The following is a 27,587-nucleotide window of genomic DNA, read 5'->3' as shown; positions in this document are numbered from 1 at the left end:
CATTTTTTATCTTCATTTTCTTAGATAAGTCCCTTTAACATTTCATAAAATAAGGGCTCGGTGATGATGAACTCCTTCAACTTGACCTTATCTGAGAAGCACTTCATCTGTCTTTCCATTTTAAATGAAAGGTTTGCTGGATAGAACAATCTGGGATGTAGGTCCTTGTCTTTCATGACTTGGAATACTTATGATTTGGTCTTCTACAAATCTAAACAAGTTTTCTTAGAGAAACACTCTTAGATATGCTTCATTCTTTAACACTGCCCATTTAGCTAAAATTAAAATGCTTCTCTGGATGAATTTTAAATAAAATACTGTAAACATAATCATTTTGTCTAACTTGTTAGTCTCCTATGTAAAAATCTGAGCATAGGGGGCAGTTTTAACTCAAACTACCTATTTTAGATACATGTTACAGTGGAAAAGACAACAAGCAAGTAAATCTAGAAATAGGGAAAGAAACCTAGAAGGAACTATATTAAAATAACAATCTTTTTCACTGGTCAGTAGGATTATGGCTAATCTAATCTTGATTTTGGTTCAGTGAACTATATTCTTGATAAATTTTTAAAATTTGTTTTACAATAAGCATGCATCACATTTATTACAAAGGTGTGGGGAAGCCAACTGGTTAGAAAGAGTTGAAGAAATACAATATAAATATATCACAATTGCCACTGATATTGTCTCAGACATTGAACAGAAATTGGAAGGCTGACAAAAGTTTCTTTTCATGGCTAGCTCAACCAGCTTGAACAATGACAAATGAGTAATAATATATATATCAGAAAGATAAATAACATTTAGAAAAAAATGAAAGCATATTTACTTATAGGGGCAACTAATTTAGCAATGTTTGACAAGGCTTTTAAAACTCAGTTTTCATGGAGCACCATTAAATATTCACACAAAGAAGATGCTGGCGGCTTAAAGGTGTCTATTTCCTCATTCATGAGATGCCCAATTGACTTGCAATAAGATGACACATTCAGTACATCTAGTTGGAACCAACGTGGATGATGACGTGCTTCTCATAAGCCCTTTTCATTGTTTTCTCAATTTGCTTCAGAAAAACTTGTGGGATTCGTCCACATAAAGTATGCACAGTTTCCAAAAACTTTAGCTGAAGAGGGTAATAAATGGATTGAAAGAGATTATCTTGAAAGGGAAACTGAAAGATAATTTTTTTGAAAAAAGAAAAAAAAGTTTATTTTAGTTACTAAAATTACATTTTTTATTGTTGTTCAGTTACAGTTCTCCCACCTTTTCCCCATTTTTCTCCTTTGCCTCATCCCCCCCACTCCCACAGTCAGCCCTCCCCATAGTCCATGCCCATGAATCCTCTATCCATGTTCCTTGACTTGCCCCTGCCCCTTCTTTTGCCCCTTACCACCCATCCCCACACCTCTGTTCACTAAAGTGCCAATAAATGAAACTTTTACTAATAAATGAAACAGGGAATTACTGTAAGCATGCAGACACAGGTTTGTATATACAGAGTAGAATGGATTTCTGAGGACCCAGGTTCAAATCCTTATTTAATACTGTGCCATCTCAAGCAACATTAACCAATTCTTGGCCTCACTTTTTACATTTCTAGAAAATAAGGAAGATTTATGTGAGTCCTTAAAGCTCTTAAAATCTAAAAGCATGCTTTTGCAAAACTCAAGTAGATACTTAAAATTTACTATAATAAAACACTAAATTCTTCAAATTTTTGACATTGTAGCAATTTTAATTAATAAACTTTAGTAAACCCTCCTTAATGGCCTCAGCAATTTTGAGAAAGAACAACAGAGCAGGAGGGATCTCAATACCTGATATGAAACTATATTACAAGGCCACTGTAATCAAAACAGCCTGGTACTGGATCAATGGAACAGAATAGAGAGCTCAGAAATAAACCCATGTCTCTATGGTCAATTCATATTTAACAAAGAGGGCAGGAGCATAAAATGGAGTAAAAATAGCCTTTTCAACAAATGGTGTTAGGAGGTCTATACAGCTACATGCAAAAAAAATGAAACTTGGCCACTAACATATACCATAAACAAAAATAAACTCAAGATGGGTAAAGATTTAAATATAAATCTTGACACCATAAAAGTATTAGAGGAGATTTTTAGGAGACTCCTAGAAGAGACATATGTGCAGGAAAACTTTAGATATCCCATGCAGAAGTATTTTCACTGATATATCCCATAGGGCAAGGGATGTAAAGAAAAAAATAAACAAATGGGACTACATAAAATTAAAAAGCTTCTGCATAGCTAAAGAAAACATCAGCAAAATGAAGATGAAACCAACCCTGTGGAAAAATATATTTACTAATGATACTTCAGACAAGAGTTTGATCTCCGAAGTACATAAAAAAGTCATATGACTCCACACCAGGAAGACAAAAAATCCAATTAAAAGATGGGTAAAGGACATGAACAGACATTTCTCCAAGGACATACAGAGGGCACAGGGACCTATGAAAGGATGCTCAGCATCACTAGCCATCAGAGACATGCAAATTAAACCCACAATGGATACCACTTCACAAAGGTTAGAATGGCCATCATAACCAAATCAACAAATAATTACTGGCAAAATTGTGAAGAAAAGGAAACCCTAGTAGACCACTGGTGAAAAGGCAGACTGACTGGTGCAACCACTATGGAAAACATTATGGAATTTCCTCAACCACCCCCAAAAAACTGGAACTGCCTTTGACCCAGCAAGTCACTGCTTAGATTATACCCTAAGAATACTGAAACACCAATTCAGAAGAACCTTTGCACCCCAATGTTTATAGCAGCACAATTTACAATAGCCAAGTTCTGGAAACAGCCTAGGTGCCCATCAGTAAATTAAAAAAAAAAAGAAATTTTAGGGCATGACCATGGTAACCTCTTGAGTCCAGAGTTTAGGAATTACTAGTAACATTTATTAGCAATGAACTTTATTTTCATAATTCAGTTACCAAATACTAGTTGATACCTATTTCCCTTACTATTAAGCTTAAAAAAATTATCTTGGAGGGAAGATGTTGGAGTGAATGGAAGTCACTCTGACCTCCTCCCAGGGCCAAGCTGGAATTACTGGCTCAATTGTGGAGAAACAACCCAGAACAAACAACAGAGCAATAGTCAGAGAGAAGTGTATAACTTTGGACAGACAGAAGGGTTCTTCAGGGTTGCTTTGGCACAACCTGTCAGGTAAGGAGAGCAGTGGAGACTCAAGAAGACTGGCTGGGCACCCACAGGCAGCAGCACTGGTGGGATAATTAAGTGGCCAGTTGCATCCCCTGGAGAAGACTGTGGTCTAAACCCTAAGCTAGGACTCCCAGCCTAGAGCACCATAGCCCCAAAAGTACACAGATAACATTCAGCTGAGAAAAGTGGCAGGGTTGCTCTCTGCCAGAGATAGAGATGGAAGGGCTGTTTAAAGGGCCAACACACAAATTTTCATCTGAAGCAACTTACCCTGGGCTCAGGCAAAGGCAGGGTCGGAGTGGGCAGGAGATGCCTGAGGAGAAATGGGACAAAACCCTTGGGGAGAGAACTGAGAGAGGAGCAGCTAGGATCCTGGTGCTGAGTAATCCCTCAGATGGCAGCAGCTTTTCTGCTCGGCAGACTACTACCCTCTGAGCCATAGTAGTTTGAGGAGAGACAATAGCCCCAACCCCAAGATTGTTTCTGCCCTGGCCCTTTGGTGCTTAAGCCTGACTGCTGAGTCCTAGTGACTAAATGAAAAACTGAAGGAGATAGCCAGAGATAGTAGATTACTGGCAAAGGGGGAACAGAGTAGACTAGAAGTACTTGAGGAAAGACTGGGGATGGAGGCTTTGGGGAGAGAACCAAGAGTAGCCGCCATGATCTGGTGCTGAGCCACTCCCATACACAGCAACCATTCTGCTCAGGTAGACCACTCCCCTCCCAGAAGTAACAGCCTAAGGGCAACTAATAGCCCCCACTGCTGGAGGGCTGGTGACCAGATTAACAATTGAAGGAGACAGCCAGTGACGGAATACCATTGCAAGTATCAAACAGGCTGCCTAAGGTTAGACAGGGTCAACATCTAACATTACCAGAGGCAGACCCAAAAAGAAAAAAAAACAAACAATAGTGGTACATATAAGAGGCTACCCAGACGAAAGCCACTGTGGTCTTCTTTATGATTTGTGATATTTTTTTTCCTGCATAGCTTTACAACATTAATTTCTTGTCCAGCAAATTTGTATATATTGTCACCAGATTTTATACTATAGTGTATTTCAGTTCTCATATTTTGCCCATCCTTTCTCTTAGCCCATTTTACCTTTTTATTTCCTCATAATATTTTCACTTCAGATTTGGTTTTCTCTTTAGCTACAACTTGTTTCCATTCCACACTTATACTATTTCTCCCCTATCCAGACACTCAAAATAAATTTTTTTTGTCAAGAGTCATTTTACATCCTTTTGCCCAGCTCTTAAAATACCTGTGTTCTCTCTACTCCTTTAACAAAGTTTGCTAGTTGGTTGTGGATTTGGCAGTTGTTGTTGCACTGTTCTTTCAAGGTTATCTCTAGAGCTTCACTAATTCTGTATTTCAAATATCCAATGTTACTGGGCCCCTCTCCTACTCATTTTTTCATCTCAAATTTTAATTTTGTCATCTTAGCCTGTTATTCTCTTTTTCTTTTTTGTCTTTTTTCTATTCTTCTTTCATCACAGCCTTTTATTTTTCTTTATTCTCCCATTTTTTCTTTTTTCTTACATCCCAACTTTTAATTTTCCCCTCACTTAGTCTGATTTTAGCTCCTCACTCTTAGTATTCCCTCTCCCTCTATCATTTCAAAATCACTTCCCATTCCTTTAAACATCTCTTAGACTTTTTTCTCTATTTCTTCTTATTCCCATACTACCTATATTAATTTTAGTTTATTTGTTGATAGTACTGTGGAGGATCTTTCTCTCCAATTTGGCTCCTATATTCTTATTAATTATTTACTATTTTTCCATCCTTTTTATTTTGTTCTCTTAATTTATTTTATTTTATATTACTTTAACTTCTGTTTAAACCTAATACAGGAAAGTACACTTCCCTTCTCAGACTCCATTCCACACTCTTCATTCCCTTTCTTATTCATGAGGTAAATTTTACCTTCTCTCTTTCCATTGCTCCAACTCCAAACACTTATTAGTGCTCCTCCCTCTACCCTCTCAAAATCATTTCTCTTTCAGGAGGTCATCTTATATCCACTCTCCTTTCTTATAATAGTCTTAATCTCATTACACCCTTACTAATACCAGTTCATTTGCTATTGATAGTGGGATTGTGTCGGGGAGTTATATTTTTGAGTGTGGGTTTGTTTCTTGGGCTCTGTGGTTTTGTTAAGTCAGCACCTGCACAACAGCACACAAGACGTGGAGGGTGGAGTGACCCTCAGTCAACCAGCAGCTGTGAAGGACTCATGAAAGAACAATGCAACAACAATCAAAAGTCAATTACATCCAGAAAACCAAAATAAAAGGCATAAAGGTCATCCAAAGAGCATCGAGTTCAGGTGATCAAGGAGACATCACCACTGTATCTCACAGGCCTCCCTCACAGACGTTCACACTACAAAGTCACAAAGTCAAAACAGTTCAATTTAAGAAGCAAAAGCAAACAAGAAGAATCTCCCCTAAAATGGAAAACAAAGAAACAACTTCCAAATGAAAGGAAAGGTGGAATCCTCATAAAGAGTGCTAAATAAAATAGCAGCAAGTCAACTATCAGATATTGAATTCAAAACAATGATTATAAAGAAGCTCAATGATCTCAGTGTGAATTACCAAAAACTACAGGGAAACTGAGGAAATTACCACAAACTATATCAGCATAAAAAAGGACATAGAAACAATCAAGAAGGACCTAGAAGAAATAAAAAATACAATTTCTAAATTAAAGAACACAGTAGAAGGAATCAAGACTGGGCTTGAAGCAGAGGATCAAATCCGTGAGCTGGAGGAAAAGTAGAAAAAACTCCCCAAAAGAGCAAGTAAAGGAAAAAGACTCATAAAGAACAAAGAGGTGTGTTAACAGAACTGCAGGAGAACATGAAACATAATAATATCCATATAATAGGGATACCAGAAAAAGAAGAGGAGCAAAAGATAGAAAACCTTTTTGAAAAAGTAATGATGGAAAACTTCCCTAATTTTGATAGGAGACTCAAAAGTTAGAAAATTTTACTTTAAGGGAAAAAGTTTTAAATGTAGTAAGTAATGTATATATTAAAGTGTTTGTTTTAGAAACTACAGAAAAAGGCCCATCCTGGCTCCTGGGAAAACAGCTGATCTCCTGGGGCACTGCTGAAGACCACCACTTGGGGACAAGTGCAGGCATCCAGGCCTTTGTGTCCCAGGGAGAGATAGACAACCACCTGCCCCTGGGAACAGCTAACTGCCCAGGACAGGAATGCTGCAGTTTCTTTCACCTAGTCCTCCTTGAACTTTGAAACTTCTCACTGCCTTGTTTATTCTCTGGTATAAAAACATTGGCCTGGAAAGAAAAGACAAGATGGCCTGTTAGGGTATGAATCCACCATCTTCTCAGATCGCCTGCCATCTGAATAAAACACCCATAAAGATTCAATCGCTGTCATTACTTACTGGGTTTGGTAGTGACAGGCAGCATGAACCTTGGTGTCTTTTCTGATTTCAATTTGATGACAGAAAAAAACCACACAAGTCCAGGAAGCAGAGGGTGTCCATCAAGAGAAACCCAAAGAGGCCCATTACAAGACACATCATAATTAAAATGCCAAAATTCAAAGTCAAAGAGAGAATCTTAAAGGAAATAAGAGAGAAACAGGAAGTAATATATAAGGGAGCTGACTTCTCAACAGAAACACTACAACACAGAGAAATGGCAAGAAATTTTCCAAGTAATGGAAAGCAAAGCCTGCAACTAAGACTACTCTACCCAGCAAAACTCAATTAAAATGAATAGTGAAATAAGGAGTTTCCCAGACAAAAGAAGGACGAAAGAATACACCTCCACCAAACCAGCATTGGAAGAGATGCTAAAAGGACTGCTTTAAGAGTTGAAAGAAAAACAGTGGGAGGCAAAGGAACAAAGATACAAAGAGAGTAAAATGGCAATGAATAAGTACCTATCAATAATAGCCTTAGGAGATTTGGAAGATGGAGGTGAGGTAGGTGGGAGCAGAGCCCACTTTCCACTGTGCACAGATGGAACACCTAGCCAATATTCTGAGGATCAGAGTGAACAGTCAGTGGTATTCCAGCATACATGGAGATTGGAAGCCAAAATTGTAGAGGATGTTGAAAAACAGATGGTAAGAAAATTGCGTTGGGATGGTCAGGTCCCTGGGACCAGCACGAGGACAAGGGCTGATGCACCCCTGGCCCAGTACCTGTTGGCACCTGTCACAGGATCCCTGGAAGAGAGACAAATTAATAGCTGTCTCCACTGTCAAACAGGGATGATAGAGGGATGATAGAGGAGCACCAGGATGGACCTGGATGCTTAACATCACTGCGGGGAATAAAGATTAAGTGGGAGACACAAAGGGACAGTGTTCACCTGCTGGGACTGTGGACATTGGCTGGGTCATTACCAGAGAGATTGGGGAGCTGGGTGACAACTGGAGAGGGGAAAAGACTGGGGCCATGATGGACCCTGACCCTTATAGCTCTGATCTGGTTGGAAATTTGGGTTGCGTGAGAGGCTGTGCCCTCGTGAGGAGTGGCATCTTTGAAAAGGAGGATTTTGTTCAAAACACAGCTCTCAGTGGTTGTTTAGGGAACTCTCCTGTAGCTGCTGCCCCCACCACCATGGCTGCACCCCTACTATCACACTAAGAGGAAGGATGCAGGCCCTCCGCAGAGGAGAGCAGCAGAGCTCAAGGAGTTAGCAGTCCCCAGAAAAACTTAACTCAGTGGCAACTGAACTACCCTGAAGAGACTTTGAGAGTGCCTAGCTCCTAGGAGAGCAAAGAGCAAGAAGGTAGTATGTGAGTTGCCTGTAATTAGTGCACCTCAAGGACAGCACAACTGGTGGACTGAAGGTGCCAGCCTGGAGTACAGACAGTAGTGATACAGGGTGCAGCCAAGGGGGGGCCCAGAAAAGATTTGGAATGGTGTCCAGAACTCAAAGTGTACAGGAATATTGGAGGAAATATTAAGATGTCCTCACCGCCCCCCAAGGTGTCAGTTGGGGGAAGGGATGAATGGAGCAGGGCCATTGAGAGCTGTTTTGCATAGCAACAGTTTTGCAGCTAACCTCTGGAATGGTCATTTAACATATCTATAACCTTTAACTGGTTTCATAGATATGTTAAATAGCTGTGGCCAAGTTTTGGGCCAGGGAGAAGTGAGTAGGTAACGAGGCTAGAACTGGGGCTGCTTCTCTGAGACAGAGTACCTTCGAGAGAGGTATGTGGCTTTAGCAGAGTGAGGAACCCCCTCTTGGCCAGGTGACGGGGAGAGCCACCCTGCTTTGGAAAGATGTAGACCCCTGTAGCCATTAGGAGGGAGAGCCAAGCGGTTTCAGTAGGGTGCAGACCCCCTCTTGGCCAGGTGAAAGGGAAAACCACGTAGCTTTGCCAGAATGGAGATCCCTGCGGCCAGGTAAAGAAGAAAGACGTGCTTTTGGTGGAGCGCGGCTTTGGTGGAAGAGGCCCATGCAGCTTTGGCGTGCTCCTTTGGCTGAGTGGCCTGGAAACCAGGAGAGACTTTGACTAGGACTTGGTACAAAGAACTCTTGCCAGTGAAAGGTGCCACATGACTTTGGATTAATTGGAGATCCTGCCTGGACAGGCAGGTGACACAGCTCACGTGCCAGCGACCTGAAAAACGGACGTGTGCTCTTTTCCTGGTTTACGGTACCTGGAGTTGGGACAGTGGGAGAAGGGAGTGCTGTGTGTGTGTGTGTGTGTAGGTGTATACCCTTAAAGACTTTAATATTTTAAGGAAGGCATTAGGCCTGAATAGCATTAAATAAACATTTTGTTTCCTTTTCACAAATCTCTGGCATTGAGAGATGTCTTTCCAATTGGCGGCGGACAGAAGAGCCCTATAGATATTAGTGTATCATCCTTGGGAGGGGCCCCTGTTTTCTGTAGCAGTTTTTGGCATCCCTCGGTGGGCCAAGTATTGCCCCCTCCCTCGGATCCTTGTTCAGTAACAGTAGGGCATGGCAGTGAACTGAGGAACTGGACTGGAAGCTGGGAACTGTGAAGACTGAGGCCCAGACCTGGCCCCCATCCTCCCAAAACCATAGGAAGGAAGAACAGTGAAGCCCAACTCCCCTCAGCCTGCTGCAGCCAGGGAGACCAGCAGAACTTGCTTGGCTGGTTTAAAGTCAGCAGGAAACTTTTCCATTTTTTATTTTTCTCTTTTTTCCCCCAGGTGAGACAATAAAGCCTGGAGCTATGAAAGGACCATAGTCAGATCCAAAGAGGGATCACGAGGCTAACCCCCACAATTGTGAAATTGAGACAAGTTTCACTTTGCTATTCCAGAGGACTAGCATGTTATTGTTTATTTATATTATTATTATTTTCTATTATTTTTACTTCTTTTATTTTTTAGCATTTTTATATTTATTTCTTTCTGTTTAGTTTTCTTACTTTTATTTGTTTAATTGCATTGTTTGTTTGAATGGTTTTCCTTGTTCCCTCTTTCATAGTGAATTTTAAATTTTCCTTCTTTCACTTCACATGTGTTCCAATAGTACACAACTCTATGTCGTGTAATTCTTATTCTTATTACTCATATCATATGGTTCCTGTCATATGATTGTTGTTCCAGTATTATTGTAAATAATTGTTGTTCCACACTAATGTAAATACTACACAGCATGCCTCCTGGACCTTAGCCAATTTAAATGTTTCCTAGAACTTTATTATTCTTGTGGTTAACTCTATTCTCTTGCACACTATGCCTATTTTCTATCCTTTACTCTCACTATATCTCATAATCTGATCTCCACAAGTTCTCTAATTTCTGGATTCAAATCACAATCCTCTCCTGCTCTAACAAGAGTCTTATTTCTTTTCCATCTTTTCTAAAAAGTGGTTAGTTGGGCGAAGTATCATGGTTAACACTATACTTATTAAAAGGATCTCCTATCTCTTTTCTATGGGTTGGCACTTTAAATCCCACAGAATACACTCCCACTGTCTTAAACCATTTTCCCTCCCACTTACAACTGATCATATAAAAGAGTAGGTGGGATCTGTGAACACCAGTATACCTGCTGGAAGAGGAAACACACTAACAAAGGAACCACCAACAGATAACAATGGAAGAAGGTGAAGGGGGGAGTAGAAGCCACACTAACTTCCAACCAGGACTGATATGGAAAGACAACTAAATGATGGAGAAATTACCCCTCCCCCCAAAAAAACCCCAACAAGAACTGAACAATAGTGAGAGAGAAGCCTCATAACTTTGGACATACAGAACAATAAATTTTGATATGATCTGTTCACACCTGCATAAGAGCATACAAGACGTGGTGGGCAGAGTGACCCTTAGTTAAGTGGCTGGAGGGAAGGACCCACCAAAGAATGACTCAACAACAATCTAAACCCCAATACATCCAGAGAGCTGACATAAATGACATCCCAAGAGCAGTAAGTTCAGGAGATCAAGGAGACTGCACACTGAACCTCACAGGTCTCCTACCATAGAAGTTCACACCACAAAACTAGGGAGTCAGAAGAAATCAAATTAAGAATCAGGCTAACAAGAAGAGTCTCACAAACAATGGAAATACAAAGAAACAAACCCCAAACAAAAGAAATAGAGGAAGTCTCATAAAGAGTGCTAATTGAAATAGAAGTCAACTATCAAATATTGAGTTCAAAGCAGTGGTTATCAGGAAGCTTAATAAACTCACTGAGAATCACAAAGAGAAATATAGAGAAACTACAATGAACTCACAGCAAACTACATCGACATGAAAAGGAAAATAGAAACTATCAACAAAGGCCAAGAGGGAGTGAAGAATACAATTTCTGAATTGAAGAACATAGGAGAAGGAATCAAAAGCAAGATGAAGCAGAGGAGTGAATCAGCAAACTAGAGGGCAAAGTAGAAGAAAACACATTGAAAGAGCAAGAAAAGGAAAAGAGACTCATAAAGAACAAAGAGGTGTTAAGGAAACTGCATGACAACACAAGATGTAACAATATCTGTACAATAGGGATAGAAGGAAGAAGGAAGAAGGAAGAAGAAGAAGAAGAAGGAGAAGGAGAAGTGGAGGAGGAGGGGGAGAAGGAGAAGGAGAAGGAGAAGGAGAAGAGCAGCAGTAGCAGCAGCAGCAAGGAATAGAAAACCTGTTTGAAAAAGTAATGAAGAAATACTTCCCTAATTTGATGAGGCAAAAAGTCACACAAATCCAGGAAGCACTAGGGTCTGAATCAAGAGGAACACAAAGAAGCGCAGTCCAAGATACATCATCATTAAAATGGCAAAATTCCAAGACAAAGAGAGAATCTTAAAAGCATCAAGGGAGAAACAGGAAGTAAAATACAAGGGAGCTACAATAAGACTAACAGCTGACTAATCAACGGAAATGCTCCAAACCAGAAGGAAATGGCAAGAAATATTACAAGCAATGAAAACCAAAGACCTCCGAAAAAGAGTACTCTAACCAGCAGGACTCTCAATTAAAATGTAAGGTGAAATAAGAAGTTTCCCAGACAAAGGAAGGCTCAAACAATAGACCTCCACCAAACCAGCTCTGTAAGAGATGCTAAAGGGACTGCTTTAAAAAGGGAAGGCAAAGAGTGAGAGAGAGAGTATCACAGGTACAAAGGAAGTAAAATGACCATGAATAACTGCCTATCAATAATAACCTTAAATATAAATGGATTAAATGCTCCAATTGAAAGACATACAATAGCTGAATGGATAGAAAAACATGATCCACACATATACTGCCTACAAGAGACCCACCTCAGAACAAAGGACCTACACAGACTGAAAGTGAAGGGCTTGAAAGAAATATCCCAAGCAAATGGACAGGAACAAAAAGCTGGGGTAAAATACTCAAATCAGTCAAAATAGACTTCAAAACAAGGGCCATAAAAACAGACCCAGAAGGTCACTTTATAATATTCAAAGGAAGAATCCATCAAGAAGACATAAACATTGTAAATATATATGCACCCAACAGAGGAGCACGCAAATACATAAAGAAAATCTTGGTGGACTTTAAGAAAGATACTGACAACACAATTATAGTAGGATTTTAACACCCCACTGTCAAACAAGGACAGATCTTCCAAACAAAATATCAACAAAGATATTGTGGCATTGAACAATGTTCTACATCAAATGGACTTAAGCAATATATGTATAGAACCTTTCATTCCAAAGAAGCAAAATACAAATTCTTTTCAAATGCACATGGAACATTTTCAAAGATAGACCACATGACAGGACACAAAACAAGTCTCAACATATTCAAGAAAAAAAATCAAATCAAGTCTTTTCTCTCATCACAAGGTACTTAAACTAGAAACAAATCTCAAGGAAAAAACTCAAAAACACTCAAACTCATGGATATTGGATAGCATGCTATTAAACAATAAATGGGTTAAGAATGAGATCAAAGAAGAAATAAAAAAGTTTCTGGAAACAAATGAAAATGAACCCATAACAATCCAAAACTTATGGGACATAGTGAAGGCAATCCTGAGCATGGAGTTCATTAAAAAAAAGACAGAAACATTTCAAATAAACAACCTAATCCAAATACCATATGATCTCATCTTTAAGGGCAACCTAATCAACAAGACAAACATGCAAAAAATATAACAAGAGAAACTGAAGTTAAAAACATGTGACATTATCCAAAGGGGAGGTGGGAGGGGATAAAGAGAGGAAAAGGGGGCAGGATTTTCAGGAACAACTATAAGGGACACATGGAGAAAACTGACAAAACCAAGTTGGGGTGGAATCAGGAGAGGGCAGTGTAGATGGATGGTGTGGGGAAGGAGTGGGGGGGATGCAGACAACCGTATTTGAACAAAAATAAAATAAAATAAATAATTCCCTTATTTTCCCATGGAATATGTCCATGAGAAATATTTTCTAAAATGAGTATTCCAGACCACTTATTTATGAGCATGTATCAAAGTTTTATTACATTATTGTTGAAAGGGAAATACTTATGGCAGCTCAAGTCAAAAATTCATTGTTGGAAAGGGCATTTTATACCAAAAGCCTAGAGGAAAGAACATAAATCAAATCATAGTGAAAGGCCAGTATACTTTTTCCTAACAGCAGTGTGGGTAGGTGTATGGTATCTATAATAAGTCTCAATCCTATTAAAGTTAATCAGAAATATTACTTAAGCATGTTTATCAGAAATGGGAATTTGTTACTTGAAGGAGGTCATGCATCATGTAATGCATTGTGGTTCTGTCCAAAACATCATTTAGAATGCTCTAAAATTTTTTTTATCATTTTTTATTGTTGTTCAAGTACACCTGTCTACATTTACCCCCCATCCCTCTCCATCACCCCAGCCCTTCCCACATCCTTCCCCTGTTTCCATGCTCTCCTTGTTATTGTCCAAATAACCTTTATATTTGTTCCTGTAAACCCTTCACACCTTTCCCTCATTATCCCCTCTCCTCTCCCCTCTGGTCACTGTCAGCCTGTTCTCAATTTCAATGTTTTTGCTTATATTCTGCTTGCTTGCTCATTTTGTTGATTAGGATCCTGTTAATGGTGAGATCGTATGGTATTTCTCTTTCACTGCCTAGCTTATTTCACTTAGTATAATGGTCTCCAGTTCCATCCATGCTGTTGCAAAGGGTAAAAGCTTTTTACTCTCTGCTGCATAAAATTCCATTGTGTAAGTTCACCGTAGTTTCTTGATCCATTCATTTACTGATGGGCACTTAGGTTGCTTCTAGCACTTTGTTATTGTAAATTGTGCTGCTATGAACACTGGGGTACATAGGTTGTTTTGGATTAGTGTTTTGGGGTTCTTAGAACATACCAGTGGAATTGCCATGTCCAAAGGCTGTTCCATTTTTAGTTTTCTGAGGAAATTCCATACTAATGTCCATAGTGGTTACACCAGTCTGCAAACCCACCAGCAGTGCACTAGGGTTTCCTTATCTCCACAACCTTTCCAACACTTACTGTTTGTTCCTTTGCTTATGATGGCCATTCTCAATGGTGTGAATTGGTATCTCATTGTGGTTTTAATTCGCATCTCTCTGATGGGTAGTGACACTGAGCATCTATTCATGAGACTCTGGACCCTCTGTATGTCCTTTCTGTACAAGTGTCTTGTTCAAGTCCTTTGCCCATTTTTTAATTGGGTTGCTTGTCTTCTTAGAGTGGAGTTGTGTGAGTCCTTTATATATTTTGGAGATCAAACCCTTGTCTGAGGTATCATTGGTAAAATGTTTTTCCATTTTGTTGATTCTCTTTTCATTTTAATACTGTTTTCTTTAGCTATGTAGAAGCTTTTTACTTTGGTGAGATCCCATTTGTTTATTCTTTCCTTTATGTCCCTTGCTCTAGGGGACATATCAGTGAAAACATTGCTGTGTGGAATATCTGAGATTTGCTTGCCTATGTTCTCTTTTAGGTCTTTAATGGTGTCATTACTTATATTTAAATCTTTTATCCACCTTGAATTTATTTTTGTATATGGTGTAAGTTGGTAATTGAATTTCATTTTTCTGCATTTAGCTGTCCACATCTCCCAATGCCATTTGTTGGAGATGCTATTTTTATTCCATTTTACACTGCTGTCCCCTTTGTCAAATATTAATTGACTGTAGAAACATGGGTTTGTTTGGGCTCTCTATTCTCTTCCATTGGTCTATGTGTCTGTTCTTAGGCCAGTACCAGGCAGATTTGATTACAGTGGACTTGTAATACAGTTTGATATCAGGTATTGTGATCCCTCATACTTTGCTCTTTTTTTCTCAAATTTCTGCAAGTATTTAGGGTCACTTATGGTTCCATATAAATTTTTGAAGTGTTTGTTATATGTCTGTCAAATATGCCATTGGTATTTTAATAGGAATTTCATTGAATCTATAAATTCATTTGGGTAGTATGGATATTTTGATGTTAATTCTTCAGATCCATGAATGAGGTATAGGTTTCCACTTGTTTGTGTCTTCTTTAAATTTTTTCTTCATTGTTGTATAGTTTTCTGAGTACAGGTCTTCTACCTTCTTGGTTAGGTTTATTCTTAGGTACTTTATTTTTCTTGTTGTTTCATAAAATGGAGATTTTTTCCTGATTTCTGTTTCTGATATTTCATTGTGGTGTACAAAACTGCCTTTGATTTCTGAATATTGGGTTTGTATCCCACTGTTTTGCCAAATTCATTTATTAGGTTGAGTATTATTTTTGGTGGAGTCTATAGGATTTTCTATGGACACTATCATGTCATCTGCAAACAGTGACAGTTTTGTTTCCTCTTTTCCAGTCTGGATGCATTTTATTTCCTCTTCTTGTCTGATTACTGTGTTTAGAACTTTCAGTACTATGTTGAATAGAAGTGTTGAAGGTGGACAACACTTCTATTGTTCCTTGTCTTGTTCTTGATCTTAGTGGGAAAATTTTTAGTTTTTGCCCATTGAGTATGATGTTGCCTAGGTCTCTCATATATGGCCTTTATTATGTTGAAGAATGCTCTCTCTATTCCCGCTTTGCTGAGTGTTTTCTATCATAAATGAGTGGTGTACCTTATCAAATGCTTTTTCAACATCTACTGATATGATCATGTGATCTTTGTCTTTGCTTTTGTTTATGTGAGGTTTTACATATATTGATTTGCAAATATTGTACCATCCTTGCGACCCTGTGATGAATTCCAGTAGGTCATAGTGTATAATCTTTTTAATGTATTGCTGCATGTGGTTTCCCAATATTTTGTTGAGGATTTTAGTGTCTATGTTCATCAGTAATATTGGCCTGAACTTTTCTTTTTTTGTTCTGTCTTTAACTGGTTTTGAGATTAGGATAATGCTGGCTTCGTAAGAAGAGTTTGGGAGTCTTCTGCACTCTTGGATTTTTTTGGAATAGTCTGTGAAAGATAAGGGTTAGCTCTTCCTTAAATGCTTTGTAGAATTCTCCTGTGAAGCTGTCCAGTACACGGCTTTTGTGTGTCAGGAGTTTTTTGATTACTGCTTTAATTCCATCTGCTGTTATTGGTCTGTTCAGGCTTTTTGCTTCTTCTTCATTGAGTTTTGAAAAATTATATTTTTCTATACATTTGTCTATTTCACCTAGCTTTTCAAATTTCTTGGCATATAGTTCTTCATAGTAATTTCTTACAATCCTTTGCATTTCTGTGGTATCAGTTGTAATCTGTCCTCTTTTATTTCTGACTGTGTTTATTTGGGTCCTCTCTCTTTTTGTGCTTGAGGAATCTGCTTAAAGGTTTGTCGATTTTGTTTATCTTTTCAAAAAACCAGCTGCTGGATTCATTGATCCTCAGAATTGTGCTTTTAGTCTCTGTCATGTTTAATTCTGCTCTGATCTTGGTTATTTCCTTCTTTCTATTTGCTCTGGGATGTCTTTGTTGTTGTTCCTCGAGTTCTTGTGTCAGGTTAGGTTGTTTATTTGAAATGTTTCTTTCTCTTTTAGGTAGGTCTGTATCACTATGAACTTCCTTCTCAGGACTGTCTGCACTGTGTCCCATAGGTTTTGGATTGTTGTGAGTTCATTTTCATTTGTTTCCAGAAACTTTTTGATTTCTTCTTTGATCTCATCTTGACCCATTTAAGAATGTGATAATTGTTTAGTACCATGCCATTCAATCTCTGTGTTTGAGGGTTTCTGAGTTTTTTCCTTGAGGTTGGTTTCTAGGTTCAGTCTCTTGTGGTCAGAGGAAATTTATGATACGATTTCAATTTTCTTGAATTTGTTGAGGCTTGTTTTGTGTCCTATCATATGGTCTATCTTTGAAAATGTTCCATGTGCATTTGAAAAGAATGTGCATTAGCTTCTTTGGTATGATGGGCTCTAAATATATATCAGTTAAGTCCACTTGATGTAGGACATTGTTCGATGCCACAATATATTTGTTGATATTTGGTTTGGAAGATCTGTCCTTGTTTGACAGTGGGGTGTTAAAATCCTCTACTATAATTGTGTTGCTGTCAATATCTTTCTTGAAGTCCTCTAAGATTTTCTTTATGTATTTGGATGTTCCTCTGTTAGGTGCATATATATTTACAATGTTTACATCTTCTTGGTGGATTCTTCCCTTGAATATTATGAATTGACTTTCTGGATCTCTCTTTATGGACCTTTTTTGAAGTCAACTTGGCCTGATATGAGTATTGCTACCCCAGCATTTTTTTCCTGTCCATTTGCTTGGAAAATTTGTTTTCACCCTTTTACTTTCAGCCTGTGTAGGTCTTTTGTCCTGAGGTGGGTCTCTTGTAGGCAGCATATGTGTGGGACATGCTTTCTTATTCATTGAGATGTTCTATATATTTTGATTGGCTCCTTTAACCTATTTATGTTTAAGGCAATTATTGATAGGTTGTTATTCATTGTCATTTTACTTCCTTTGTACCTGTGATACTCTCTTTCTCACTCTTTTCCTTCTGTTTCTTAAGACAGTCCCTTTACCATCTCGTGCAGAGTTGGTTTGGTGGAGGTGTATTCTTTTAGGTGTTTTTTGTCTGGGAAGCTCCTTATTTGGCTTTCTATCTTAACTGAGAGCCTTGCTGGGTAAATTAGCCTTGGTAAAGGCCTCTGGTTTTCATTACTTGGAATATTTCTTGCCATTCTCTTTCAGTTTGGACCATTCCTATTGAGAAGTCAATCGCTAGCCTTATCACAGCTCCCTTGTATGTTACTTCCTGTTTCTCCCCTGCTGCCTTTAAGATTCTCTTTTTGTCTTGGAATTTTGCCATGTAATTATGATGTGTCTTGAGGTGGGCCTCTCTGGGTTCTTCTTTATTGGGACTCTCTGTGTTTCCTGGATTTATGTGACTTTCTTGTCTCATAAAATTAGGGAAGTTTTCCAATATTTCTTTTTTCAAGCAGATTTTCTATTCCTTGCTCCTTCTCCTCTCCTTCATCTTCTTTTTCCTCCTCCTTCTCCTCTTCTTCTGCCTTTTATTCTTCTTCTATCCCTATTATATGCATATTATTACATTTCATATTGTCTCGAATTTCCTATACCCCCCCCCCTCTTATTCTTTCTGAGTCTCTTTTCATTTTCTTGCTCTATCTAGGTTTTTTTTCTACCTCGTAATCCAGCTCACTCATTCAGTCCTCTGGTTCATCTGTCCTGCTTGTGATTCCTTCTAATATGATTTTTATTTCTGAGATTTTATTGTTCAGTTTTTCCTGCTTTTGGTTTGTAGTTTCTATTTCCTTTTTCATGCTGATGTAGTTCTCACTCATTTCCTTGTAGTTGTCTGTGAATTCCTTGAGCATCTTTTTTTTTTATTAATGTATGGTTGCCTCTCATGAGTCCCCTGCTGGGAACTGGCCCGCAACCCAGGCATGTGCCCTGACTGGGAATCGAACTGCAATTGTGTGGTTCGCAGGCCCGCGCTCAATCCACTGAGCTACACCAGCCAGGGCTCCTTGAGCATCTTTATAACCATTATTTTGAATTTTATATCTGATAGTTTGGTTACTTCCATTTCATTTAGCTCTCTTAGTGAGGAGTCTTCCATTCCTTTTGATTACAGGTTCTTTTGTGTCTACCCATTTTAGGTAACTCTTTTTGTTTGTTTCTGTACTTCCTGATGTTTTGCTTTGCTACGTGTCTTTGTAGGGTGAACTTCTATGGTAGAAATTCTATGAGGTTCAGTAGTATAGTGTCTTTGATCTTGTCTGGATGGTCTTGGTTTGAACTTTTTTCTGTTCCTGTGTGCTCTCTTGGGTTTTTACCTTTAGGTGGTTCCTTTCTTGGTGGTTTTTCTCCTCCAGGAGGTATAGTGATATTTGCAGCTCCCACCTCTTCTTATATGTGATCAGTGGCAGGGGGTAGGCAAAATGGATTAAGACAGCATGACAGTATTTTATGGGATTTAAAGTACTAGCAAGCAGAGAAGAGATAGGAGATTCTTTGGATAAGTATAGTGTTAACTGATATTTCATGATATTTTATAAAAAGCAACTAGTCACTTTTTATAAAAGATGAAAGAGAGATAAGACTCTTTTTAGAGGGGAGGATGATTGTGAGCTGAATCCAGAATATAGAGCACTTGTGCAAGGTTAGATGATGAGACATAGTGACAGTAAAGGATAGAAAGTAGGCTTAGTGTGAGAGAGAACAGAGTCAACCACAATCATAATAGTGCTCATAATTGAAGTGAAGTGTGCTAAGATCAGGAATGGTTGCTGTGTAGGATATACAAGTGTATGGAACAACAATTATCGACAATAGTGGTGGAACAACAATAATGTGAAAAGAAACCTAAGATTTGGATAACCAGAATAGAAAGTACCTGATCAAAAGTAAGGTGTTACTGAAACACAGGTGAAGTGAAATAAGGAAAATTAAAATACAATAAAGAAAGAATAAGGAAAATGCAATTAATGGTGCAAACAATTAATTGAATGGTCAAACAATCCAATTAAACAAAAATAAAAATAGGAAAACTAAATAAAGAAAAATAAAAAATACTAATAAAATAAAAGTGGTAAAAATAATTGAAAGATAATAATAATACCCATAAACAATAAAATGCCAGCTCTATGGGACAGCAAAGTGACATTTGTCTCAGTTTTTCAGTTTTGGGGTTTAGCTTTGTACTACCCCTTTTGATCTGTCTTTGAACTATTTGTGATTCCATGTCTTATAGCCTCACTTGGGGGAAGAAAAAAAAGAGAAAGAGAGGATCCAAACAGAAAAAAAGTGTCCTGTTGATGATAAATCTCTTCAGGGAATTCTGCTGGTCTTCCTCGATGCCACAGGAAGAAGGGGACTGAGCTTTGCTTTTCTTTCTCTCTATGGTTTTGAGAGGATGAAGAACAGGTCTTGGTGGCAATATTCACAGTTTCCTGGCTTCCCCCATGCCAGGTCCTCCATGAGCTGCCAGGCTGAAATCAGCCACTCAGTCTCTGGGCACATGTGCGAGTCAGTCTTGGGCTCATGGTTCCATTTAGGCACTCAGCCTCTGGGCACACAGTGTGAGACAATCTCGGGTATGCTTGGGCTCATGGTTCCACTTAGCCACTCAGTCTCTGGGCACGCAGCTCAAATCACCCTAGGGACAAGCCAGCCACTGCTTGGGAGTTTCTTTCAAAGCAGCTGCCCACTGTTCTTAACAAGTGCATGGCTTTTCACATAGCTCAACTTTCCAACTAGTCTGGAGACTATCCAGGTAAGGGTTCTACACAGCCCAAATCCTCCCTTCTCCAGATGTTGCCTGGCACCTCAATTTCTGTGGTGCAGGTGTCCACAATCCTAGCAGGTGTAAACTGCCTCTGTGTGTCTCCTACTTTGTCTCTATTCCCCCCAGCAACTTCCAGCATCCAGGTGCCTCCTGGTGCTGGGCTGTCCTCCCTGCTCTGGTAGGCAAGGGAGCTGGTAATCTAACCCTCTTCCTCGTATCCTGTGGCACGCACCAGGCCAGGGGGCCACAGTGGCCTAGGATCTTGTGCAGATCCCAGGCATCTTACTGTACCAGCACAATCTCCTCACTATCTGTTTTTTAATGTCCTCTGCAATTTTTTGTCTTCAAACTTCATATAAACTGGGATTCCATTGGCTGTTCACTCTGTTCCTCAGAAACTTGGATAGGTGTTCCAGCTGGGTACATGGAGAACTGTGCTCCACTCTCACCTACTTTGCTGCCATCTTCTCCTGATCAAGACACTTTTTTTCATAGCATCATGGAGTCATCCTTGATTTCTCTCTTTCCCCTATATCCCTCAATAATCATCCATAAACATGTATTGTAACTCCATCCTGGCAACATATTCCAAATATGGCCAATGCTTTCCACATTCTTGCTATCACCGAAATGCATCCCATCGCTCACCTGAATAGTTTTAACAAGTCTCTTTAAAGTGCCTTTGTGTTTTCACTCTTGCACCCTTTCACCTAACTTCCAAGGTGATATTTTTGAAGCAAGAATCAGAGCATATCATATTTATGCAGAAATTTCTCATTGCAATTAGAACAGGAGTCCAACTCCTCTCTTACTCTGAAGGTTCCATGTCACCTTGAACTTTCTGTGCTTATCTCCACTCTCCTCTTGTTTCATCCTTCTGTGCACTGTGGCTTCTTCCCTGTCCTTCAGGAACAATGAACTTCTTTATGTCTTGGGAACTTTCACCAGGTTATTTGCTCTACTTAGCAGTATCTTTGCCCAGATTTTCCCAAGGGTGCTTTCATCTGATCTAGTCTTAGGCTTGCATAGGTCACACTGAGAACTATGGCTCATCAATGCTCTTCTTTACCTGAAACTCAGCCCATCACCCTGCCCTGGTTCACTTTTGTTCCTCCCACTATCCAATACAATTTTTAAAATTTCTTTGTTCATGTGTGTATTATCTGGCTTCCCCTACCTAGAATATATGTTTCAAACAGATAGGCCTTTGCTGGTATTGTTAAATTCTGACTTCCCTAGAACCTAGAATTTTTCCTGCACAAAATAAGTTCTTCTTAGGTGATTGCTGAAAGAATTACTGAAAGAATGTCATCTGATAGATGAATTTCCTTGGCTCATGAAGGGAAGAGATGGTACTTCCACTTTACACAAATACATACACACAAGATTAGGATGTGTATGTATGCATGAAGGAGAGGGAGGTGAGAAAGAGATGTGTGCATGGAGAGAGAGATTGAGAGGGAGGAAGGGGAAGGGAGATGAGACAGGGAAAGGGAAAATATTTTCAAAGAGAGATGAGAATTGAGAGAAATATAGTGAGAAAGAGAAAGAAAGAGAGGAAGAAAGAGCAAATGAGGAAGTGTAAGCAAGGTAAGGAAATATATACGTGAAAAACTTATCAAAAAACAACTTATAATTATTATGCCCAACAATATATTGGATACTGTAGTACTAGAAGTTTAAAGACCATCATTTGTTGAAATCTCACAATACTTTTATGACTACATAATCTTATCTCCATGTCAAAGATGAGGAAACTGAGGCCCAGTGAGGGAAGAGCAGAGAGCTAACAACTAATTAAGAAAAAAGTGACAAAATTTGGACCCAAACCCGGGTCTGTTATTCCCAAAGCCCTGACTCCACTACACCATGATGCACATCACTGTAGAGAATTGGAAAATACAACTTTTATAATGGAATCTGATCACATTTACTCACATTTCATAATGGTGTTATTGTATTTCTGATTGAAAGGCTTGAATAAAAAATGTATTTTTAGTCCCAGCTGAACAACATCATTGAGTATATTAGGTGAGACCATTTATGAAACACTCTTTTTGATCCTTCAGAAAACAAGATAGGTTGTACTCAAGAACCATACTTGCTCAATTCCAAACCAGGACTGACAGATTACAAAGAAATTCCAAGAATGGCTCTGATGTACACATACCTTCTGCATACCTTTTTATATTCCATTTGTACTCCTTGATGGGTTTGTCCCTGGAGTCAGCATTTGAATATCTAAATGTGATGATATCACAAAGTACAAAAAAATTTCCTATGTAAGTAAATTCCCTGGCTTTTGCCGACCAACAGCTAGAAATGTAGGAAAAGAGTGGTTGGCTTACAGACTTCTAAAACTTTCTTTACAAAAAAGGCAATTCTGAGAATTTCAGATCTGGAATTCTCTGGTATTTTCCTTTGTAAAATGCACATTTTAATAAAGGCAAAAATGTGTTACTGTGTTGCAGGATTCATCTGCTACCTCACTCCTGCCAAAGCCAGCTAATGAATCTGGGAGGATTCCTAGATGCTAAAGAAAAAAAAGACTTGAAAAAGTCTACATGCTTTAAGTCAGAGCTCAGCAAACTTCCTGTAAAGGATGAGATAATAGATATTTTAGACTTTGAGGGCTAATATGGTCAGTTTACTGCTACCTCATTTCTACCATTGCAGTATGAAAGCAGCCATAGACAATACATAAATGAATGGTTGCCACTATTCTCAATAAGACTTTGTTTATGAATGCTGAAATTTAAACTTCATATAATTTTCTCATGTCCAAAAATATTATTCCTCTATTCATTTTTTCCAACTATTTAAAAACCCATACTATATAACAACAGGGAACTGAAAAAAATTTGAAAGAGAATAATAAAAAACAGAAAAATTCTTAGCCCACATGTCTTACAAAAACAAGCAGCAAGCCAGATTTGTCCCAAGTTTGCCGACTCCTACTCTGTCTTGAAATTGTCAATGAAATTAGGTGAAGAATAGATGAACTTAGTTAGAACTTCAACAAAAAGATAGTAAACTTAAAAAAGGACATAAGGATCATTAAAAATAATTAAAATGAAGAATAAAATAATTTAAATAAAAATAACATTAAGAGAAATAAACAGATTAGCTATGTAAGAAGACTGAATCTGCAATTTAAAACACAAGGTACAGAAAAACACTAACCTGGAACAACATAAACAAAAAAAATTTTAAAAATGAGTAGAGTTTAGAGAACCTCTTGGACAACATTACAGGTAAAAACATTCATATTATATGGGTACCAGAAAGTTAAAACAGAGAGAAAGGGATTGAAAATCTATTTGAAGAATGACTGAAAATTTCTTAAGCAGATGAAGAAAATAGACATTCCAGTTCAGAAGCCAAGAGTCCCAAACAAGATGAACCAAGACGTGTCATAATTAAAACACTAAAAATTAAAGACAAAAAGACTCTTAAAAGCAGCAAGAGAAAAGGGAGCTCCCATAAGACTGTCAGATGATTTCTCAACAGAAACTTTGAAGGCCAGAAGCTTCAAAATATTCACAGTGATGAATAAAGTGACCTATAATGAAAATTACTGTACCTAGAAAGACAATCATTTTGAATTGAAGGAAAGATAGAGAGCTTCCCAGATGAGAAAAAGTCACAGGAGTTTATCACCATCAAACCAGCATTACAATAAATGTTAAATGGACTTCTTTAAGACAACAACAAGAAAATAAAAGCACAAATATGAATAATAAAATGCCAAAAATCATATATCTATCATAATCACCTTTAATATAAAGAAATTAACTGCTGCAATCAAAACACATAGGGTAGATAAATAAATAAGAAAACATGGCCCATAAATATGTTGTTTAAGAGACCCACTTCAGATAGAAACACACAAACAGACATAAAGTAAGTGAATGAAAAAAGATATTTTATGAAAACAACAACAGCAACAAAAGAACTGGGCTAGCAATACTTATATCAAATAAAATAGACTTTGAAGAAACTATATTAAGAGATAAGGAAGGATATATTATAATGATAAAGGGATCAATCAAACAAGAGAATATAACTCTGGTAAAAATTTACATACCCAATGTAAGAGCACCTAAATAGATAAAGCAAATATAAAAAGAGAGATAAACAACAATACAGTAATTGTAAGGGAGTTTAAGAACCCATTGACATCAATAGATAGATTATCCAGACAAAGTATACATATTTTTTTAAGAGCATGTGGAATATTTTCCAAGATACACCACATGATAACCAACAAAACAAGTCTTGATAAATTTGAGAAGATGAAAATCATATCAAGCATCATCTCCAACCACAATGGTATAAAACTATAAATTAATTGCAAGAAGAAAACAGGACAACGCATAAAAATGTTAAGACTAAATGGCATGTTACTAAGCAATGAATTGGTTAATAATAACATCAAGAAAGAAATAAAAAGATACTCTGAGATAAATGAAAATAAAATCACAATGACCTAAAATCTATGGAAAACAGCCAAAGAAGTTCTAAGAGGGAAATTCATAGCAATACAGACCTACTTCAAGAAACAAGAAAAATCTTAGATAAACAATCTAACCTTACACCTAAAGGGACTAAAAAAATAACAAACAAAGCTCCAAGTAATTAGAAATAAAAAATAAAAATTAGATGAGAAATAAACAAAATACAGTATAAAAACACAGTCTAAGTGATTAATAAAATCAAGAGCTGGTTCTTTGAAAAAATAAACTCTTAAACAGACTCATTAAGAAAAAAAAGAGAGAGGACCCTAATAATTAAAATTAGAAATGAAAGAGGAGAAGTGACAACCAATACTACAGAAATCCAGAGGATTATTTTAAAATACTATAAAAATTATTTGCCAACAATATGGACATTCTGGAAGAATAGGATAAATTTGTACACACATACAATCTTTAAACAGACTCATTAAGAAAAAAGAGGAGAAGTGACATCTGACACTACAGAAATACAAAGTATTATAAAAATACTACAAAAATATTTGCAAACAATTTGAACATTCTGGAAGAAATAGCTAAATTCCTATAAACACACAATCTTTCAATACTGAATCAAGAAGAAATAGAAAAACTGAACAGACAAATAACTACTAATGAAATTGAGGCAGTAGTCAAAAAGCTTGCAAAAGACAAAAGTCCTGAAGCAGATGGCATCACAGATTATTTGTACCAAAAATTCAAAGAATTAACACCTACCCTTCTGAAACTTCAAGAGAAGGTAAGGATACAAAGCTCATTTTATGATTGCCCTAAATCCAAAACCAGACAAGGACATTACAAAAAACAAATTATAGGCCAATATCCCTGATGAACATAGATGCTTAAGTCCTCAACAAAATATTAGAAGACCAAATTCAACAATACCCTAAACAGATCACACACCATAATCAAGTGAGATTTATTACTTGGATGCAATGTTGGTTCAATATTTGCAAATCAAAGTAATTCCCCACATAAACAAAATGAAAAGTAAAAGGTTATGTGATAATATAAATAAATGCAGAAGCATTTGACAATATCCAATATCAACTTATGATAATAAGTCTCAGGAAAGAGAAAAAGTATTTCAATATAATAAAAGCCATATATAACAAACCCACAGCTAATACCATACTCAGTGGGAAAAAGCCAAAAAGGATTTTTTCTTGAGATCAGGAACAAGACAAAGATGTCCACTTTCACCACTTTTATTTATAATACTCAAAGTCCTAACCACAGCAATCAGAGAAGAAAAAGAAAGAAAAGTAATCCAAATTACAAAGCAAGAAGTAAAACTGCCATTACTTGCAGATGGCATGATACTATATAAAGAGGGCCCTAAAAATTCCCACCCAAAATTATTAGAACTGATAAATGAATCCAGTAAAGAAGCAGGATATAAAATTAATGTTCAGAAATTGGTTGCATTTTTATACACCAGTAATGAACTATCAGAAAATGAAGTGAAAAAACAATCCCATTTTCTATTACATGAAGAAATATCTAGGAATAAATTTAACCAAAGAGGTAAAAGACCTGTATTCAAAAAGTATAAGACATTAAGGAAAGAAACTGAAGATACAAATAAATGAAAGCATATTTTATGTTCATGGATAGAAAGAGTTAACATCATTAAAATGTTTGTACTACCCAAAGCAAACTATTGATTCAATACAATTTCTATCAAAATACCAATGGTATTTTCTACAGATCTAAAAGAAAATAATCCTGAAATTTATATGAACAGAGACACAGCAATCTAGAGAAAGGACAAAGTTGGAGGTATCATGCTATCTGATATCAACCTACACCACAAGCCTATAGTAATCAAAATAGCATGGTACTGGCATAAAAACAGAACATAGGTCAATGGATCAGAGTATAGAGCTCAGAATTAAAACCATGCCTAGGTGTGGGTAAAGAAAATCTCTTCAATAAGTAGTGTTAAGAAAACTGGGTATCAACCTAAAAAACATTAATCGGGACCACTTTCTTATAACACACACACACACACACACACACACACACACAACTCAAAGTGGATTAGAGACTTAAATATAAACCCCAAATCATAGAAATCCTAGTAAAATATAGGCAATCAACTCTTTGATATTTCTCTTGGTAACCTTTTTTTTGGATCTATCTTCTTGGACAAAAAAAGCAAAAGAAAAAATAAACAAATGGGACTACATTAAACTAAAAAGGTTTTTCACAGCAAAGGAAACCTTCACAAAATGAAAAGATTACCTAGTAAATGGTAGAAGACATTTGTCAATAATACATTCAATAAGGGATGATTATCTAAAATATTATCTGAAATATATGAAGAACTTGAACAACTTAAGTCTAAAAAACTCTAATTAAAAAATGTGCAAAGGACCTGAATAGACATTTCTCCAAAAAGGATATATAGATGGTCAATAGACATATGAAAAGATGCTCAACATCACTAATTACCAGAGAGATGCAAATTAAAACCACCATGACAACCCCCCAGCACCATCCGTACACCTGTCAGAATGGGTATTATCAATAGATCAATAAACAGGTGCTAGAGAGAATGTGGAGAAAAGGGAATCCTCATACACTGTTGATGGGATTGTAAATTGGTACAGCCACTATGGAAAAGAATATGAATTTTCCTAAGAAAATTAAAAAATAGAACTACCTTATGATCTAGTAATTCCACTCTGGGGGGGCTAGAGGGCTAGGGTGAACAATATAAAGGG

The 27,587-nt window shown here is 37.4% G+C and overlaps 1 protein-coding gene across 2 annotated transcripts in view; it reads right to left on the bottom strand.

Moving 5' to 3' along the window:
* Positions 1-510: 510 nt before the first annotated feature.
* Positions 511-27,587, bottom strand: part of GXYLT2 (glucoside xylosyltransferase 2) — a 153,955-nt gene continuing 126,878 nt past the window's right edge. The window contains exon 7 of one of the 2 annotated variants that reach the window (XM_037040972.1): positions 511-1,126. In XM_037040972.1, the coding sequence (XP_036896867.1) occupies positions 1,001-1,126 (126 nt within the window). In that variant the 3' untranslated portion in view covers positions 511-1,000. Of the gene's footprint in view, positions 1,175-27,587 lie in introns of both variants that reach the window. The other variant, XM_037040971.1, reaches the window with a different exon arrangement.

This window comes from Sturnira hondurensis, unplaced genomic scaffold (genome assembly GCF_014824575.4).
Source record: "Sturnira hondurensis isolate 20B ecotype Veracruz unplaced genomic scaffold, ASM1482457v3 Scaffold0002840, whole genome shotgun sequence".
In the NCBI taxonomy this organism is placed as follows: domain Eukaryota; kingdom Metazoa; phylum Chordata; class Mammalia; order Chiroptera; family Phyllostomidae; genus Sturnira; species Sturnira hondurensis.
Note: the sequence above shows the minus strand (reverse complement) of the source record. Positions and strands in the feature narration are given on the sequence as shown.